The sequence below is a fragment of the Podarcis bocagei genome (assembly GCF_964188305.1).
Source record: "Podarcis bocagei genome assembly, chromosome: 1".
Taxonomy (NCBI): domain Eukaryota; kingdom Metazoa; phylum Chordata; class Lepidosauria; order Squamata; family Lacertidae; genus Podarcis; species Podarcis bocagei.
Genome location: NC_138125.1, coordinates 85,278,032 through 85,299,482, shown reverse-complemented (window position 1 = coordinate 85,299,482; position 21,451 = coordinate 85,278,032). Strand labels below are relative to the sequence as shown.

Genomic DNA, 21,451 nt, shown 5'->3' with positions numbered 1-21,451 from the left:
ACCTCACCTCTGCCATAATTCATACACTCTCACACCCACTCTCTGTGCAGTTCCAAACTAACTCCCTATGTCAGACCTGCTCAACATGTGACCCACCAAGCTGAATGTAGCCCACCAGCTATGCATGGTTATCTGCCGCAGGCTTGGTAAAACTCCTCGGTTTCTGCTGCCTGCAAAAGCAGGGTTATCAAGCATCTGGCAGTTCACAATACATGAACAACAGTCTGCATTTGGCTTGGTGGGATTACAAGTTGTGCAGTCCTGCCCATACAGCTGTTTGTGACTCCCAACTAGCCCAGTATGTGTATAAATTCAGAACTTCCCTTTAGAAGCAGACCCCCACCATCTGATCTTACCTGTGACATTGCTTGTTTGATTGGCAGCTGCAGACATACACAGATCCTCAAAGTAGTGCATATCCTTGAGGACGTACACCAGGGATGCCCATCCAAAAATGACACCTGCAAAGCACATGCATTCCACCAGACCTGAGAGTAGCGTGGCCAGACGTTTGGCCATGCTTGAGCCCCGATGCTCCATGGCACTTCCCTGTTGATCCTGAGGAAATTCCTTTTCTGATCCTGCAACCAAAGAGAAAATGTAGTCAGTGAAATATGTGGAAAACTAAGCAGGGAGTATCCAAGTTGCTCAGTAGCAAGCAGCTGCTTCTGCAGTGAAATGTATAACAGCATGCATGAGTTTATAAGGGGAGGCTGGCTGAAGATGCTGGACCTAGTAGAGAGGCAAAGGGGGAAATGAGGAAGCAGATTAGTGGTAATATCATAAGACCATGAGCAAGGACCAAGCAAGCTCTCTACATCTACAACACAAGGAAACAATCATAAGAAGAGAAAGAGAGACAATATAAGAATGTGTAAAATGGACACAGAATAGGTTTGTGAATAGCTACAGTGATACTTGGGTTTTGGCAAAGCACCCTATTTTTAAATAGAGTGCTTGCAATAATAAAGAGAATTTAAAGCTCAGGCTGCTTACAAAAAACAGTTGGGAAGTTCAGTTATGAAGCTTTCAAGGGCAACCAACTTATGGGCAGATGCAGAACAACTTGGCACTGCCATTCTCTATTGATCTGTTGTGAAAAAGCCCTAGCTGCACCTCAGGAGCACAGAAACAAGACCAAACTCGCCTAGCAAGCCAGAGGAGAAAGATAGCTAAACTTACAGGATTTCATGCACTGATATTGGAAGAATCTGGTGACTTGGGACTGGTGCATGTTGTTTTGAGTGCACCCAGTTCCTTTGAACTCATTGCCTCTCTTCAGTGTAACTATATTGCAATGGAGTTGGGTAAAATCTCTGGAGAGTACTCCATGACATTATAGGGTTCTCTTTTACGTAACTTTGTTCTCCTTTACCTTGCAGTGAGACAATTCACTCCGACAGTGGCCCACCCACTGACCTTCAAGGGGGTAGGGTTTATACCCTACTTCCCACATCAATCACTCAAGCAACCCTACACCACACCATGCCATACAAGCCCTCTTGCGGCAATGACTTTTCTGCAGGATTTCTCCAGGTCTCTGGTTTGTGGTGGTAGGGAAAGCCCTCTGTGCTATTGCAACAAGACTGAGCTGCTGCTGCTGCTACATTGGCTTGAAGTATACTAGTTAACAACAATGTTTTAATAAATGTTACATTTCATTTAAACAAAAAAAAAAAATGATAGCTTGGCTTTCATAGAAAAGGACAACAAAGCTGTATCTGGGAGGGGTGGGGTGGAATCTGCTTGTGTTTTTTTTTTCCTTTTACTACAGATTCCACCAAAATGTGTCTCTCACACACTTTTCTACAGAAAGGAAAGCTGGTGAGTGATTAACAGGGTGAGGTGGGAAGTCCTTGATCAAATCTCTCCCTGGCCAAGAAAGTACCGGTACTTCTTTGCCTTAGGCAACCCCGTTGTTTTTCAGAGTCAAACAAGATGGGCCCTGCCATGGAATTATTATTTTTTTAAAAAAAAAGAAAAATGGCCAGCACATGGGGGCTGAGTGAAATTGGCACCAAGGTATCAAGGGGGCAGGGTTTTGATCCTTTGCCTCACCGTAATCACAATCTTCCCCCTTGCATATTTACAGTGGAAAGAAGTTAGCACCAAGGGCTTCTGATCAAGGGCAGACATTGGTAATATGGCACCCTGGGCAAGGACAAGATCCCACCCTGCCCAAATATGCCTTATTTTCACAATAATTTCTTTTGGTGACTGTACCCACAATGTTTGCACACACCCCAGCTTGGCACCCCATGTAGAGAAAACCACCTGCAGCACCCTAAATCTGGCACTGCTCTGATCAGATCAGGATCACAGTGTGGGGGGTAAGCTTCAAGTCTCCCTCCACCCCATGGTTCCAATTATAAATAAACGTTGCATTATATCCTTGCTAAATTTCATGATAGAACAGCAGCAGGCACACACCCTAAAAGCCACTTCATGCATTACCCTTACACTGTAAGAACCTGCATGTCAGAAAAAGCATGTGTTGACATCACATGTGGCTATTGCACAAACACATTTCACTGCCTGTCCACACACAGCTTCTCAGTACTTATACATGAAGCAAAATAAACATGTATACAATCACTGTCTGCAGTGATGTACACCCAAGCTTCACACTTTTCCCTACACACACAAGTCCTTAATACGAAAGAATGAATTCAACATTGGACAACACAGCCACACTTTTCTAATGGTATCTGATATGAAATATGCTTTTGAGTTTTGAATCCACACCCTGTACAGTTCAAGCAAGCAAAGACAAGTCATTGTAACAAAATAATAATAATGCATTTTTATGGTGCCATCAGGGTATTCTTCACTTAACAGAGAGAGACCCCTGCCCTGAGATGCTTACAGTTTACATTTAGACTATTGGCAGCAGGAGAGATTACAGAGAGATGGAAAAGTGTGACAAGGGTAAGAAGGCATGAAAGATGAGCTTGTGCAGTTACACGTGATAATTGATTGCACATATGATCATTGCTAAACAGGAATGCACCCTCTCAAACTCCCTCCAACATTCACAGATTCACATCCTGCCATCTGTTTAACTTAAGACACCCAACTTTCTGTCAATCACCTATCCTCCTGCTTGACATGTGCCTATGCCACCAGTTATCCCCTCACTTATCTATATTTCTACCATCCTCCTATCTTTTGCTGGCAAGCTCATCACCATGGTATTTCTTCAGTGCTGTATAATAAGCAGAGAGATAGGTTTGGTCTTTGGTTATTGTGGTGGGTTGCATATGGAGAGAGAAAGTAAGTGTGTGTGTGTGTGTGTGTTTGTGTGTGTGGATGTGGGGCATGTTGCATTGTATAACCTTCATAGCTGCAGCTTTGTCTGTGAATCATTAATCACACATTCTTTTAATAAAAGCCTGTTCCCTCTCAGCTGTGGGTGGTGGTAAATGTTAAAAATAATGTTCCACATTTCTGGGGCCCGTTCAATCCAAGCCCTATCAACATGTTCCACCTAAATTAACTACCCAAGCTGAGCTTTAATGGCTGGTAAATAAACTACATCACATCTCAATCACTTAGAAGAGAACTGGGACCCAGCTCCACAGGGCTAGACCTAGTTTGATCCAGGTACTCTCTGCTCAAATAGAGACTCAGGCTTCTTCTACTATAAACATTGGGACCATGCTGAGTAGGATGTGAGGGAGGAGTACCAGAGCAACAGACTCCCTTAGGGATACTGATCTCACTATAGGGTGTCTCAAGTCAGGAGGATATTGTCAAAAGCTAAATAAAAACCCAAGGATGAATTATTCTACTGGAAACATATAGTAAACAGACTAGTAGAGAGCTAGTAAGCATCACTTCCTTTCACTTATCAGTTCATCAACCCAAATCAAAACATCTTACACATGCCTGCCCTTTGTCTTGTTTTCTTCTCACACCACTCAGCAGTTGGACTCGAAAAGCCAAAGTAGGGCAATATTTATTCATTTATTTATTGTGAAAACTATGTGCCACTTTTCACCACATGGGTCTCAAAGTGGCTTATAATAAAATATACAATGTACAATATTAAAAACATAATTAAACCTCCAATACACAAAAGTTAAAGATTTTTGACCAGGAGTCAAACTCAGCAGGGGCAGTGACCCAGATGTGGGAGGGAGTGCCATAGAGATGGGCCCACAACACTGAAGGCATGGCTCTTCATTGGCATGTCATGCTTCTGGCCCTAATAGTGCTCCCCACACACAAGGACCTTAGTGACCAACTTGGGTATGCAGGGTAAGGTGGGCCTTAATATACCGTACCTTGGGCCTAAGTTATTCAGCTATTTGTACACTAGTACAAGAACCCTGTTTAATTTGACCCAGTTGCAGACAGGAAGCCAGGGTGGGTCTTTTTAACAGCAGCGCCATGTGTTGGCAGTACAGTGGTACCTCGGGTTAAGTACTTAATTTGTTCCGGAGGTTCGTTCTTAACCTGAAACTGTTCTTAACCTGAAGCACCACTTTAGCTAATGGGGCCTCCTGCTGCGGCTGCGCTGCCACTGCACAATTTCTGTTCTCATCCTGAAGCAAAGTTCTTAACCCAAGGTACTATTTATGGGTTAGCAGAGTCTGTAACCTGAAGCGTATGTAACCCGAAGTACCACTGTAGTCTGTTCCTGCCACCAAACTACTGTTGACCAGCTGAAGCTTCCAGACCAGACACTAAGGCAGCCCCACATACAAGCATGTTACAATAAGCAAGTATTGAGGCTACCAGTGCATAAACCAGAGAGATCAGGTTATCCTAATAATAATAATAATAATAATAATAATAATAATAATAATAATAATAATAATTTATTATTTATACCCCGCCCATCTGGCTGAGTTTCCCCAGCCACTCTGGGCGGCTCCCAATCAGTGTTCAAAACAGAACAGCGTTACATATTAAAAACTTCCCTGAACAGGGCTGCCTTAAGATGTCTTCTGAATGTCAGGTAATTATTTATCTCTTTGACATCTGATGGGAGGCCATTCCACAGGGCGGGCGCCACTACCAAAAAGGCCCTCTGTTTGGTTACCTGTAGCCTCACTTCTCGCAATGAGGGAACCGCCAGAAGGCCCTCGGCACTGGATCTCAGTGAACGATGGGGGTGGAGACGCTCCTTCAGGCATGACCATAACTGACGTACCAGGCAAAGTTGATAAAAGCCACTCCTAGCTACAGAGGCAACCTGAGCCTCAAGTGACAATAGTGACTCAAAGAGTACCCCCAAAGTATGGACCTGTTTGTTTAGAGGGGGTGCAACCCCACCCATGACAGGAAGCTAGCCTTTTGCCTGGATGTGAGAACTTTTCTCCCACAAGGCCTCTGTCTTCACAAGGTTCAGACTCATCTTATTGGCCTCATTCAGTCCACCACTCTTTCACAGCCTCTCCTGAGTCAGATGTAATGGAGAAACAGAGCTTGGCATCCCCAGCATACTGATGAGACCTTGCCCCCAAACCACCATTCCCAATGGCTTCATATAGATGTTGGACAGCACTGGGGAGAACAGAGTGCCCTCCAGGACTGTATACTGCCATGGGGCTAAGAAGCAGTCTCCCCATCATGCTACTTTCTGGACATGACCCTGCAAGTAAGAACAGAATCACTGTAGAACAGTGCCCCCAATAACCAGCCTGCAGAACCAGGCCAGGAGAATCACTTGCTGAGAGATGCAGCAAAAGAAGCGGGGTTGCAGTCCCCTACCTTTTTCTTGATAAAGGTCATCCATCAAGGCAACAAAGGCTGGTTCAGTCCCAAACTCAGATGTGAAACCAGACTGAAATGAATCTAGACCATTTGTCTCCTCCAGAAGCAGCTGTAGCGGCTCCACCACTGCCCTCGCCACCATCTAGAAAAATGCAGGGTTAGCAACTGGCCAATGGCTGTTGCATTCCATTGGGTCCAAGGTTGGCTTTTTAAAGAGTGGACACACTACAGACTCTTTGAGGATGGGGGTGGGAAGTAATGTTTTTATTTGGACTTGCTGCCTTTCTCCCACTCCTGCTAAATTGCTTCCTCCAGATTCTTGCTTAATCTCATTTCTTCCACTACCATGCCACCACACACCTCGATATCTCTCTGTATCCCTCAGTTACATTTGTTATCCACTCAATTTGTCTTTTTACTCTTTGATCACCTCCCCTCACTTTCCTGAGTCATTCTCAATCTCCCAAATACGTGTCTCTGTTCCTTCATGCCTCACAGCATCTGGTTCCCCTTAGAATCATTCAGCTATTTTCAAAACTTCCTCATATTTCCCCCATAAACATCTTACCCTTGGCTAAGCTCTCATGGGCTGGACACCTGCCAGAGAGTGAAGAGGGGCAAGAGATGCTGCTGACCTGCATATGCGCCTCATGTCTCAGAATTGACATGGTTTTCCACAAGCCACTCTCAGACAAGACCCGAAAGACACACAGCTGCCTCCAGAGAGCGAGACCTTTGCCAATGAAGGCAGGTCCAGTCAGCAGAATAATGAACAACAGGAAGCAGACACTGGACTGGGACCACATGCAATTTAAGAGAATGCCCAGAGTCTCTCTCCTCCCTTATGTCTCCTCCCTCCTTCCCTAGAGGAAGGAAACAAATGTTGAAAGAGGAGATCCTCTGGTGGAAGAAGTCTCAGTCAGACAAACAATGGCACTTGTGATGGGTACACTGACACATATTCACCAGTACTGTCACATTCATGCATAAACTGCTGCCCCAGATCTCTCCTTTACTCAGTTTCTACCCAGATATTTCACACAGCATTGGCTTTTTCCTGTGAGACACCAGGGCACGTCATGGGAAGCTGAGGTACACGGCAACTTCCTCACCCATAAAATAAATTAAATACATGTGGTGCACTTTACAAGTGATGAAATGCACATTTTGATCTATGTTGGAATTTATCTCTGCAAAAGAAGAATATTTCACCACATAAAACGGCCCCAGAAGACCTTCCTGTAGTGCAGGTCTTCTTAAGTGTGACCCAGCATTCGGTGCTCAAACTGTGTGAAAGGGGTGCCAAAACCTCTAGCTTACAAACGTAACACCTTCCTTAAAGCTTATGGCTCAATATCTTGTTCCCCCAAATGCTGACCTTTTTCTCAGAAAATTGAAAAACCCTGAACTCTGGGCTTAATTTGAACAGGAGCTTGATTCTGCAATGGTTGGCGATTATATGGCACAACTGTGGAACTCTAGAGTTGCTAGGGGCAACATTTTACAGATGAAATTACACATTGCTGAAAGCTCTACTCTGCTTTTGTTTGTTGTTGTTGTTGTTGTTGTTGTTGTTGTTGTTGTTGTTGTTGTTATATTTCTTAGTTGCTTTATCTTGGCCAGGGCAACCCAAAGCAACATACAACCAACTCTACCAAAAATCAGCAGGGTGTTGGATTGTTTGGTTTAAAATGTCCTGCAATATGGTATCAACAGTTCAACACTGCACCTTAAGCAGCTGCAGTGTGTGTATGTAAAATAGCACAGGACCTTGGTGCACACATGCATGCTTTGACATCAGCGGAGGGCAACTTGTGGCTCTTGGCATTAGCACCATGCAGGTGGCAAGGAGGAGGAAAATGAGGGGAAAGGGGGAAGAGAGAAAGGAGTGGCAGAAAGAAAGAAAAGGGGCAGCTCCAGCTTCACACAGATATGAATACTAGCCCACCCACCATTGGTTTGCAGAGCCTCCCCCCACTGAATGTGGACCCTCAACAGATTTTTTTTTAAAGGATTCACCACCCTAATTTACATGGATGCATGCTAGAGGCAAGATGCGTCCCCCCTCCTCCCCCATTTCTGCAGACCTGGAGTAGGCAGCTGAAACTCCAAAGGATGGCATATCTAGGAACTCCCCCAAAGTTCAAATAAGGCATTTCCCCAACAAAACAAAAATAGGCACTTACCAGGGGCTAGAACAGAAGGAGGGGCAGTCGGCATGTATGCAGAGGTGCTCTGAGCAGGCTCAGAATGCCTTCTGCTCAACAGAGCTAACGCCCCGCAAATCTAACAACTGCCAAAACTTTCCCCTGGCTTTGCTGCTTCTCCACACCCTTCCCTTAGGTCTACAATATGTGGAGTAGACAAATTCTCCGTTCCTATCTACCCAGACCCAGAAGTCTGCAATCCCTCTGGTTCCTTATCTCAGCCACTTGACTAGGCTAGCAACCCGTTATGTAATGATGGGCGGGGCCAGCCCCAGCACTTGACAGAGAATCATAAATGGGCAACAAATTAGATACTTAATTTATTATGGTATTTTTTATTATGGTATTTTTTTTAGTGCCGGGGAGTGGGGCAGGGAGAAGTACAGTGGTACCTCAGGTTACGTATGCTTCAGGTTACAGACTCCGCTAACCCAGAAAGAACATTGCTTCAGTGTGAGAACAGAAATCGCGTGGTGGCGGTGCGGCAACGGTGGGAGGCCCCATTAGCTAAAGTGGTACCTCAGGTTAAGAACAGCTTCAGGTTAAAGAACGGACCTCCGGAACGAATTCAGTATTTAACCTGAGGTACCATTGTACTTGTGGGATTTTCTGCTGCAGGTGCCAAAATAACTCAACCAACCTTGAATACTAGGCACCTTGACTTGGGAGAGGGGTGCTGTTTTGCCACTCTGCCTCAGGCAGCAAAATGCCTTGGCCTGACACAAAAGATCCCACAGGCAGAAGAGAACCTCTTGTAGAAATTCCTCCAGTTTCATTTACAAGGCTATGATCTTAATAGCATTTGCCTTAGAGGTCACCAATGAATTACTGCTGGATGCGCCCCTTTAGCTTCCTGCTATTTCTCTTGGGATTGTTTAAATTAAAATGAGATGTCAAGCTCAAATGGGTTGGAGGGCTCAGCAGTCCACACAGCAGATGCACAAGGGCACAGATACATATATTTTCCCATAGACAAAAGAATTATAGCTGTGCCCTTGTACATCTGCTAGTCAGTACTACATGAATTCACCTCCGTTAGATGACAAGTTTGAAATAATTTTAAAAGGTTTGATGCCCTGCCCTATGGTTTTGTGGGTACTTTGTAGAAACATGTCACATAATGTGCCCTTAAGGTACATTCCCTGAAACATTTGCAGAAGGATAGATACAGAGGTTAGGGAATTTTGAATAAAATCAGTATATTTTTTGCATTTTTAATTGATTTTCAAATATAATGTAAAATCAAAACAGAAGGAATGAACAAAGAAGTCTTTGAGGCTTTACAAAGTCCCAGACTCTTTACTGCTCAATTTGCCCTAAAGTCACAAAGCAAAAAATTGGTTAGGATTTAGGTGGATGAGTTCCTCCCAAAAGCAGTGCAATTGAAAGTGAAAAGAGAGAGAGACCTGGTAAAAGTCATACCTTGACTGGCAGCTAGAACTGCAAGTCACAGAATCCCTCCCCTACTTCCTGCCTCTTTTGTGTCTGGTGTTTTCAGTTAGTAAAGAAGTAGGACAAGGTTACAAAATATATTTTTTAAGAACACCTTAGGAGACTTCCCAAGATTCTAACACTGTTCCAGAGCTTTGGAGCTAGGCAGCTACACCCAAGACTGCCTTGGATCCAAGCTATTTTGGATTCCAAAGTGGTCCAGGTATCTCAGAGATGGAGATCTGCAAACTCTGCCTTTTCCACAGAAACTACATACTATCTCGATTGTTCACAGAACTGGGACTTCAAGAAGTAGGACTGTATTAACATGGTGTGTGATGGGCATCCTAACTCTCTTACAGAGGAGTTTCCAAAGGAGACATAATGATGACCAAATAAAGTTTTAAGTTAATCTTAAAAAAAAAAAAATATTAATAGTTTCAGAGTTACAGAAAAAAAATAAAAAATAAAAAACAACACTGCAATACATAGAAAAGAAAAAAGGAAAACATAAAAACCAATACAACAATACAGCAAAAAGATAAAAAAGAAGAAAAAAGACACAAATCCCATATTACATATCTTTAACTTCCATTTGCTTGTTTCATTGACCTCCTCACACCTCCCTTTTTGTGTTCTAGTTTAATTAGTTATTTCAGCAAATTCTTTCCATCTTTCTCAATTTTTATTAAATAATTTATCTTAACAATTTAACCTATTAATTAACTCAGCAAATCCTTTCCATCTTTTCCCCATATTCTGTTATTCAAATTACCTTAATTTATTTAACCTTATCTTACCGTGAAATACCTTAGAGCTTGAAACTTAATACTCAATTATACATAACTCCTGATATCATTTCTTCTAGAGCCATATAGTTTCATTCCAACATTTCCCCTAATATCCATTAATTTTAGGCTAATTCCCTAAATAAATTTTTTTCTTTATAAATTTTCTTCCAATCTTCATCCAACGTCTCTTCTTCCTGGTCTCGGGTCATGTCAGTCCTTACTGTCCATTCCATCTAGTCCATCAACCTGGTAGTCTTATGTCCGAGGCCCTTAAGTCTCTTCCATGTCCCTTCTGCAGATCTTCTTCTTCTTGATTATACCTGCACTTTTCCTTGTCTTTTGTTGGTCTCTTTCTTAATTTCTTTCCTTTCTCATTGAGGAGTAGGTCTCTGGGAGGTTCCAACCCAAAATTATCTCCGTCTCCCTTCATCAGACCAGCCCATTCCCCACAGTCCCACTCCCCACAGTCATCAATGTAATCCAAAAAATATTTAAAAGCATATTTCAAAGTCTCCCCAAAATTAAGAACCTCCTCAGCTCCAGACTCCCCCTGGCCCACTCCAACTTCAATCTTCAAAAACAGTGGCTTATGCTCCTGTAGGGCCTCGGGTATCTCCATTTGTATTATTTGAGGTGCAACCGCAACCTCCTCCATTATCTTCTGCACTTGCCCAATCAATACAGGTTCCTGATTTGGTCCCTGAATGGTTTCTGTATCAATATTCCCTGTTTGTCCACAGTTATTGACCACAACAGTCATCAAATCCATTTTCTCATTCATCAAATCCACCTTCTCATGCATCTGTTCCAACAAAGCACTTGTTTTGCATAAAGCAAGCACCAAAACTTCCTCCCAGCTCATATTTAGTCAAGGTCAAAAGGACTGGTCCCACGATCTTAATCTCACAGCTGTAGTGTCCTCAAGTAGACTGCAGCAACAATTTAGCAAGCTCCCTCTAGAGGAGACAATTTCTATTTGTATCCATCTTTTTAAGGCAAGTCCAACAATGGAAAATTACTTTCATTTTTCAGATATTTTGTTTCTTTAGAATGCAAAAGGCAACATTGGAATAAGTTTATTTCTCTTCTTTAGCTATCTGTCAAAGTATTCCATTCACAGTCAATAAACCTCTCCAACAATTTCTGTCTCTGACACCCCGTTCCCAGGTTAGAGATGGTGGAAACTTATCTTTCTTCACTCCCTCTCCTGCAGGCATTAAACAAAGTCCCCCCCCCTTTTTCTCCTGCTTCCAAGGGGGTTTTAGTAGTTATAAATGAAGGAAATTTAGACTTTTTTAATGACTTTCCAGGCTTTAGCTTACAAGGTTTTTGCTTCAGTCTATGTACAAAAAGCGGAAGGTGGACTTCCTGTTTTGAACCTTCCCGCTTCGGTGCCAAATTAAGATATTTCTTGATCCAATTTTCCGTTTCTACTCACGGGTACTTGTTTTAAATCCAATTGTCCACAGGAAAAAGTCAGCGTTCTCCGGCAATGGCTATGCGGCTTCACTCCGTGAAAGTAGCAATCAGTTTGCAGCACCGCGCCGCTCACCCCACTTCACTCCGGAACCCCGAAATGGGGTTCCCCATGAGTAGGGGGGCGCTCCTGGTGCCCTGCTGAACCCCACGTTCCCAGGCTTCCTCCGCCTGGGATTTCTAGCGGGTCCCCACCTTCGCTGCGGCGGGAAGACCCAGTTTCCACGGAGCCAGTTCCTCCGGTCAGAGGAACTCCGCCATTCGCCGATGGCGCTAACCCGGAAGTCAGTCAAGTTTTAAGTTAATCTCCCAAGGTAATGAATTAAAAAACAATGAATTTGTGTACACAATCTTTAGTGCTTTACTGTGAACTATCGTAACAGAGACTACATAGTGTGGATGTGTGGAGGAGGGGAACAATGCAACCCTTCACTCTGTAAGGCAAGTGTGAGTAACCTTTGGCCCTCTAGACATTGCTAAGCTACAACTCCCAAGCATGGCCAATGGACAGGGATAATGGGAGTTGTACTGCGACTGCTGGCCGACCAAAGGTTCACCACGTCTACGCTATATAGTGAAGGGCCAGTTAATAATCTTTTGTGCCTGTGAGTGTGGATCCAGCTCACCATTTATTTTCCATGATCTGCTCTTCGTTGTCACACAGACCTACTTAAAAGGAGTGACAGCTACCATCAAGGCCACTATGTTGCAACCCAGTCATGAAAATTCTCCAGATATTCTCTTTTGCCCTCAAATAAAACAATTACTGCTCACCCCCTCCAAGAGGGGGGCAGGGTTTGCGACACCGCACAGCGGTTCCCGGGACCAGGGTGCCACCCACCTTGCCTACAGGGTTGCCATCTCCCCATCCCCATCTCAGCGGGTCAATGGGCTGCAGGCTGGGGGCAGGGCGAGGGTCGGAAAAAGGCCGATGCTCTTAGGTCCAAGCTCACTTTGTTTTCTTTCCAGGTTCACCCACCCAACCCCCCCTAAAATATAGCATGGTCTTCTTTTGCAAGCTAACCTCTTGCTTCCTAGGTCAGTGGGTGCTGCTATAGTTGTAAGATGGTTGCTGTGTTCAGAACCGGGAAGGAATTTCCCTGCATTGGCAGGTTTTGCCTTCTCCATAGCAATTTGTCACAACTTTGGCGGTTTTAGGCCTTGGTCGGTATTCTATAGTCTTTGAGATGGGGGTAGCATCTGCATGCACCCCCATGCGGCGGCGTCAGCAGGATTCGTGAAAGGGTTGCTTGCAGGAGTCACTGGTGCTGGAGCGGCAGCATACAGTCAAACTCCCAGCTTCGGCGAAGTGGGAGGGCACACTGTGCAAGTTCACGCTTTACAGGCCCCTCCCACAACACATGACTGCCCTGCACATCCTCAGCCTATGAGAGGGATACCTTCCAAGGCCTAAGCCAAGGTTCCTACACCTGAAATCCGATAAAGTTGTGGCCTCATTTAAGCCCATACATTGTTGCCATGTCTCATTCCTGGCAGGTAGGCTCCAAGGACAGGGTTTAGCATGTGGGCTCGCAACATAACCCAGACTGCAAGCATCACAAACTAGATAACAAAAAGTCAAGGGGTTAGGCTGCTTCATATCTGCAACTTAGAACTTAATGCATATATCTTCCACTAAATAAATATGCAGCAAGATGCCCACTCTACTTCTCCACCCATATCTCCACACCAACAATTCCAGGATATTTGCCTTTTCCTGATTACTACACAGGCGGTGCAATCCCTTCTGCCTTAAGAGCCCTACAGAAAACGGTACACGTGCATCAGTTCACCAAGCAACAATATGTTTAGACTTAACAGTTTTGTCATGGAAATGAGGGACAGAAGACAGCCCACTTTGGTGGCACTTGGAGCTTTTCTGTACAAAACCACATCACTTTCCTAGTACACAGTAAGAATTACAGTTGTAACATGCCAATTGACCTAAACCTGGGGAAAACTTACATGCACCTCAAAAGACGACTAGCCTCTCTTCAAAGCTGGAGATGTACCTACGTTGCTTTCTGTCTTCCATTGCGCTGCACGTTCCACCATCTGGTTGTCTTAGCTCAGGCATGTCCAAAGTCCGTTTGGGGGCTTAATCTGGCCCGCCGGTCGGTTTAATCCAGCCCCAGACCCTGTGGCAATTTATTTCCTGGGGTAAAATCCTTAAAAAAGCTCAACTACTTTGGTCGGCCCTCACATATGTTAACTTCATCAAATCTGGCCCTCTTTGAAAAATGTTTGGCCCCCCCTGTCTTAGCTGAACTCCCGCATGTGTGCCATTAAGCAAATCTCATGGGGGGGGGGGCATGTGTGTGTCTTCCAAGCCATTAGTGCTGCTCCCACTCCAAGCTGCAAGAAGCAGGGACAAGCACCTTCTGCTACCGCTTACAGTTAGAAAGACCTTTTAATTCCTAACGAGACTTTGCACCTTACACTTGTTTATTTAACTTCCTTAATGGACCCTTAATGGAGGTACATTATTGCAAGGGCTTGTGAAAAGTCCACTTAATTATGCCAAAGGAGTTGCTTTCCAGCACTAAAGATTAACTTTGGCCCAGAACTATCACTCTTTCCATATGCCTGGATTTCCCTTTCCCACTGCATTGATTGTGTGTCATTATTGACACAGACTATGCCAGCATTTGTAGGTCACACTTTCTAAAATCATGATTCCCTCAGTAATTTTTCTGTTAACCTTTCCGTCACATCAGGATTTTTTACAACTATGCAGCTGGCATGGCAGAGTGATGCCTGCACTTTGGTCCAGGTTGGTTTAATTTACCACAGTTTAGGGACAGACAACACATATATCTGAGATTAAAGTGTCAATGGGACACACACTCCCCCTGTGGCATAATAAATTGTCTATGCATGGGATACACAATCCTACCCCCTCCCCCCCCACATCTTGTTAGCATCTCCAGACAAACACAATGCTTATTTAATGGTTAGTATAGTGCTTCAAAACCTGGCAAGACCTGTTTGACCCGAGAAAATAGAGCAGACATATTATTTATTAAATAATATCCCACTTTTCCTCCAGAGAATTCAAAGCAGCATACAAGATCTTCCCCATCCCTCACTCTAATTTAATCCTTTGAGGTAGGTTAAACTGAGAGATAAGGACTAGCCTGAGTCACTTCGTCCACTGAACACAGTGCCTCCTTGAACAATATTAAAATACACAGACAAAAGAATACACTTTTTATTTATTTTGTTTAAATATGTATAAGCACTATTTCATATAAAATACTGCAAGGCAGCATACAAACTAAAAATACAATACTATAATAAAAACAAGAAAAACACCAGGCATACCAGCTGATTGGCAAAAAAAAAAAAATCTCAGGTTCAAAAAGCCTGTTTTTCAGAAGATGTCTAAAAGCGAGCAGATGACTCCTGCTGAACCTCTACTGGCAAGGAGTTCTGCAGGTCAGGGTCTGCCACACTATAGTCTCAGTTTGTGGTGAAGGCCAGCTGAACTGGGGTTGGCCTCCTATGCCCCATCAGAAGACCTCGGTGATCAAGGTGAAGCATAAAAATGTGATGGCATGGATGGAATAATGCCTACTGCTATAGTGCAAGTACATTTTTCAGTCAATTTTAACATTGCACTCAATCTTTTCTATTGCTATGCATCAAATTAATCTAGGCATTCAGATCATATTCAACCTATTCTGAGGACCAGGCCAAGACATTTAGGTACACAAGGCAAACCACAAAATGGTGGGGGGCTCTGCTAGGAAAGAAGGGGTGAGTGAAGCTCTACATCCCGGGGGGGGGATTTACATTGGGAACAATGGGGGAAGGAGACCAGCAGCCCCTTCTATTCGCCAAGAGGCCACTCTAGAGCCAGCATAGGAGGAGCTATTGAGGAGGTGACAGATTCAGCCTCCAAGGAGTGCACCACAGTTTTTGCTGTCACGGAGATGGTGGTGGCAGCAGCAGACTATACATAGAAAGTCAGATCTGCTGCCCCTGTGGGATCCTGCTGCCTGAGGCAGTTGCCTCCCCTTGCCTCATGGGTGGACCAGCCCTACCTATTCTGCACTGATTCCAAGTCATTTCAGAGTGCTGGCTTTGGCTTCTTAAACCCTAAACAGTTTGGGATCAGGTTATCCAAGGACCACCCTGATCTCCAGCCTGTCACTTGGAGCTGTTAGATTGCTGGGTAACAGATATAAGACCTTTTGTCCCCACACCTTTGGAACTTCCTCTCCGTGAAAACACGTACTATTGCTTCATTATTTATGTTTTAAAAGAAATCTCTGAAGATGTTTTTATTCCAGTCTGCACTTGATTAATTACCGTAATGGGATATGCCTGAAGGTTTTTAGTTGTTGATAGTTTTCAGTTACTATGTTAATATTAATGATTAAACTGCAATGACTGTTATTTTCAAGTGTTTATCACCTCGGAAGGACAGCGTGTCCTAAAAGATGTGATACAATTTCTTTACATACACATTTATGTAGATTTCATAATTATATAAAATCATTTTGAGCAAGACTCTTTATAGGGGGGAAATGCTCAATTATGACTCTTTAAAAAGTTTTTAAAATGTGTTTGTTAATTACAACGATAACAATTTTGTGTTTTTGGTCTTTATTCTATGCACTTATACCATATGCAGGGCTTTTTTCAACTGGAACTCAGTTCTGACACCTCTCAGGTGGGCACCATTGCCATTCTAAGAGAACAAGGGATGTGTTCATGGTGAGTTCTGGCACCTCTTTTTCTAGAAAAATAGCACTGGCCATATGCATATATTATTTGAAGTTTTGAAGTAAATTAGGTGGGGGTTTTTATTAAATACCTTTTCCTCAAGTATATTGTCTTTCTATAATTTGGTAGTGTAAATCCTGCCAGAACCCACTGAGAAGGACAAAAAAGGTGCACTTCCTTCATAGGTGACCTTATATTGCCATGTTAGCTGATAACTTAGTGTTATCTAGGTACTGGGGGGAGTAAGAAACTCACTGGGAGTGGGGGGGGGACAGAAATACAATACAGAGAACTTGTCAAACACCTAGTAGTCACAAAAAATAGGTGGTATGTACATTTCCCCTTCATGGATCACTGCCTTGTCATGGCGAAGGGGCTTGAATAACTCAGAGAAGCTATGAGCTATGCCGTTCAGGGCCACCCAAGATGGACAGGTCATAGTGGAGAGTTCTGACCAAACGTGATCCACCTGGAGCAGGAACCAGCAAGCCACTCCAGTATCCCTGCCAAGAAAACTCCATGGACAAAGACAACAGGCATATAAGTGACTGGAGTGCTCTGGTCCATGGGGTCACGAAGAGTCGGACACGATTAAACGACTAAACAACAACAATGCTACATTTAACTCACTGGGTCACAAGTAACTGTACAAGTCTGTAACAGTTGGGTGCATGAAATCCATGGTCAGCCTTACAGCCAGACTGTTTGGTTCCTCCTTTGAAAATGGGAAACAGCAGCTGGTCCAGAATCACAGCTTCTTGGTTAGTGGTCAGGAATGGACTGCAGAGTTTGTGCAGTGCTAGAAGAACTGCACTGGTCTGGACTACAGGTTAGTTTCCAGGTACAATCCAAGGTGGTAGTTCTTTTACAGTCCTCAATGTCCTGGACAAGGATACCTCTGGTAACACTTTCCCCTACATAAACTGCCTTGTGTGCTCGATTTGTCTCTCAAACCCCTTTCCTGGCCTCCACAGCCAGGGCCAGCCTGAGGCTAACCTGTGTCTCCTCCCTCCCTGCCAGGGAAGATGGAGTGAGTGAAGATATACATGAGGAACAAGGGGGCAAGAAAGATTGACATCGGGATCTGCTGCCCCCAGGGATACTGTCACCTCATCTGGACTCATGGGCAGGTGAAACCTGGCCACAACTCTCAGAGACAGAGCTGGTAGCTACAAGAAACAGGCCCTTTTGGGCAGCAGCACATATGCCCTTTAGAAATCTGTCCAGAGGAGCCGAGGCCCAAAGAGAAGTTGGCAACCCTAACCACCACATTTCCCTGTTTAGAGGGCAATGTCTCCAGGTGGAAAACATAACTTTCAAGCAGAATGGAGCCCCAGTATTTTAGAAATGTACTGTCTCTTTTACTAATTTTTCAGAGGAGAGCTCTTTATTCCACCGCATACCCTTCCTGTACTGTCCAGATGACTAAACCAGGGTTGTCACATTTCAAAAGGTGAAAATCCAAACACAAAAGTTGTGTGTTTTTTGCATTTTTAAACTATTTTTTAAGAAAAATCAGCAAAATGACACTGCCGCCATGGGTTGCCATATGGATTTTCCAGGACATTTCACCAATTTCTGCCCAGACACTGCTTTCAACTTCAGTATTCTGGGTATGTCCAGGAAAATCTGGACATATGACAACCCTAACTAAACTTTCACGTAGTGTGTATACTGTGTTCAAATTGTAGAATGGGTAACATCTCAGTTGTGGTGCATATATTTTCAGGTTAACAGATAGCTAAACAATATGTGTGGATTATCAGCAGGTAATGTGCACAGAAAAGAAATTCTTAAGAAAATGGTCTCTTGGAGAGGTCCAATGCAATTACATATGTCATATCACAGAATCATTAATGATGACTTTTCCTAAGATGTTTGGAACCTGATGGATCTGCCTGCTGTTAACCAAGTAATTTCTAGCACTAATTTCTCATGAGACTATCTCTAGAGCAGGGGTGGGAAACCTGAGACCATCCAGATGTTCCTGGACTACAGCATGCATCATCCCTGAACATGTCAGCTGGAGCTGGTGGAAACTGGAGTCCAACAAAAAAATCTGGAGATACACAGATTCCCCCGTCTCCCAACATATTATGTCACAACAGATAGAGAGGCTCTGTTGTGCAAGGCCCTTTAAAACGCATGGGAGTTGTATAGCAGCACAACTATGTTTTATCACTGCTCACATCCATTTTAATTGGGCTAAAGGAACAGGAAAACATCCTAGTGTACAAACCATTTTAACCAATACATGTGGCAGGTGTCTGTTTTGTCTTGAGTTGCAAAAAGGCTGTAGCTATAAAGCTAACCAGATCCACCCATTAGTTTTGAGAGGTGGCGGAGGAAGGGAGACAAGGAAGGTGTTTGAAATGCATTCATCATAATCACCCAGATTGTTTTGCTTGCAGAAAAAGCCAAAGAGAGAAGAGGTAATAAGGCTGCACGGCTGGGAAGGAAGACTGAAAGGAATCTAATCACAAAGTAAAACAGAATCTGTGTGCAAGGTATAGGAGCAGCAGCAAATAAGTCTGACATAAAGAGCAACCTGCTGATGACAGTACTCTGTCATTTAAACCATGAACAGTCAGTGGGGCTGTAAAACAAGAATACTTTTGCGGTAAATTATCTGGAATTATCTGGGAAAGCTACAGTAGAGGCTCCTCATTATACAGATTGATTGTTTCTATTTTAAACGTTCGCAGGCACGCACACACAAAGCCCTAAGGCCACTACTTATGCACCTGAGACAGTCATTCAGGAATGCCGACTCAGGTGCATTGCATTTCAGCAATCCCAACGGAAGCAGAATCAGTTCCTCAGTCATCTTTGGGGGAGGGGATGCTTCTTTTGGGCTGTGTCCCACAAACCATAATTTCAGCATTTTCTTCCACTTCTCTGTTTTGTTAGTACTGTATTGTGTAAATCAAATAGTAGTAGGGACATACATTTCATTTCATTTCATTTCATTTCATTTCATTTCATAACTTACATTGCAAGTAAGACATGTTGAAATGCTGGGTTGCCAACTTTTTAAGGGCCCTGTTCCCTTCTTGGTAGGGGCAGCCTGGTGTGTGGGGGGGAGGCTATGTTACTAAGTGGAGCTTTCCTCATTACTTTTGCCTCCTTGCCAGGAAAAGTTGTTAAATTTCTGCTCATTAGACTGCAGTTAAATGGTCAGGAACAGGGCTGGTATGAATGTTGGCAACCCTAACAGAAACCTTCAGATGTTCCTATACTATGCATAACAAAGCTCTTGCTTGTTTGTTTATGAGGGGATAATCATTTATACAAGAACAATGGTAAGTTGCATTTAGAGAGAAAAGACAACCCAGATTTACTCCCCAAAAGAATCTTGGACCTGTAAGCAGAACAAACAAACCCTGGGAGAGTACAGTTTATGGTCTCTTTAGGGAAAATGAGGTACAGCTTGTGGATACCAGGGCTGAAGGCAAACTCTCTACCATCAGCCTCTTCGCCAGTCCAAATTCACATCTCTTTTGGATATAAAAGACTAGCTCATTAAATGCCAAGCATGACACTGCTGGAACAGACCAAAACTGTCCAGCGTATGACCCCAGGGACTGGTTTCCTTGGATTATAAACAGCCTATTCATGGTGCTACAATGCACACCTCCCCCTCTCAGAAACACTTCATAGTCTTCTCATTCCATACAGAGCTCCCTTCTGTGCTACAGAGACGGACTCTCTGTCCAAAATCAGTCTTGCTCCTCCTCCTCATGAAGTACAATCCCTCTTATGCATCTGCCCATATCACTGGCTTTCCAGGTCTCCATTTTCTTTTTTTACTGACCCTATATTTGTGCAGTACAGTACAGTAAAAAGGTATGTTGCAAATAAGTAGATAAAGTTTTTTCTCATCACTTGTATCTCCTTATTTGTTTGTTTTTAAAAAATCACCGGCAGACTTTCTGCTTACCAGGTGTTCGAGGCAGAAGAACATGATTGTCAAAAATAGTTGCTGATCATGTTAAGACTAAAATAAAATTTAAAAATTGGTGCCTTGAAGCATTCTAATATAAGGAACAGAACCATTAATATGTATGCAGAGTAACATAAAGAGATCATTAATTGATTTGAGTTTGGGAAGAATTCACTTTCAATTTGTGAATAATTAACTACATAAAACAGAATAGAGAGACACGAAGGTCATGAGTAGAAATGCATTGAACAAAATGCCCTTGCTGGTCAGTAGGTATGCTGCTAAGCAACAACCAAAGGCTCTGATTCAGCAAAGCATTTAACTCAAATCCAGCAAACTTAGCAAGCCACACTGTGAAGCACCTCTCCTTTAAAAAGCAGGCGTGGAGCAGGAGGTGAGGGGCTTGAAGTGGGCTGTGGGGAGACAGGTGGCTGAGGTGTAAAGAGAGGTGTTGGGGAAGGGTAGTAGTAGACAATATCGGCAAACAGAGCAAACAGGGATGGCAGCTCCTTGTATGTTTGATACCCTTTTAACTGGCCAGGGGAGGTGAGTCTGGCTGCTGAAAAATAGCCCTGGGAATTGCAGCTTGGCAAGAGTGCTGCAAATAAAGTTAGAATTCTCTAACCTCTATTTACATAGCAATTCCTTAAGGAGACATAATTATGGTTAGGGAGAATCTTGTCTTAAACCAGCTGAGCAAGTAGCCTTACCCTTTTCCTCTGCAGAATATCAATTCTCCTCATAGAGGCAGCAATGCAATCAAAATTATCTGCAGAGAGGGATCCTATGCAGGCCTACTTGGAAGTGTATTCTGTTGAGCTCAGTGAGACTTGCAGTAAAATCCTATGCATGCCTACCTCTAGAAGTAAACCATTGATTTTAATGAGCCCTACTTCCAGGTATGTGAGTATATTACAACCTAAATTCCTAGTAAATGCACTTAGGATTGGAGTCTAAAGACAGGGCTATATTGACTTAAGGTCAATTCAAACTATAAAGTATCTAACAAAGACAGCAATTCTACACCCACTTACATGGAAGCAAACTGCACTGAACTCAGTGGCACTCGCTTCCAGGGAGACATATATAGGATTGCACTGTTCATTCCAATTACATTTTAGTAGTTGTGTGATACTCTTGGAAGTCCCTTT

The 21,451-nt window shown here is 43.5% G+C and overlaps 1 protein-coding gene across 12 annotated transcripts in view; it reads right to left on the bottom strand.

Annotated features, from left to right (window-relative positions):
- Window positions 1–21,451, bottom strand: part of SLC43A3 (solute carrier family 43 member 3) — a 45,462-nt gene that overhangs the window by 19,489 nt on the left and 4,522 nt on the right. For 5 of the 12 annotated variants that reach the window (XM_081169011.1, XM_081169018.1, XM_081169019.1 and 2 more), the window contains one exon: window positions 357–581. In XM_081169011.1, the coding sequence (XP_081025137.1) occupies window positions 357–540 (184 nt within the window). In that variant the 5' untranslated portion in view covers window positions 541–581. Of the gene's footprint in view, window positions 1–356; window positions 582–5,718; window positions 5,864–6,289; window positions 6,496–7,907; window positions 8,065–13,591; window positions 13,610–13,642; window positions 13,987–21,451 lie in introns of those variants that run through there. The other 7 variants (XM_081169014.1, XM_081169009.1, XM_081169015.1 and 4 more) reach the window with 7 other exon arrangements.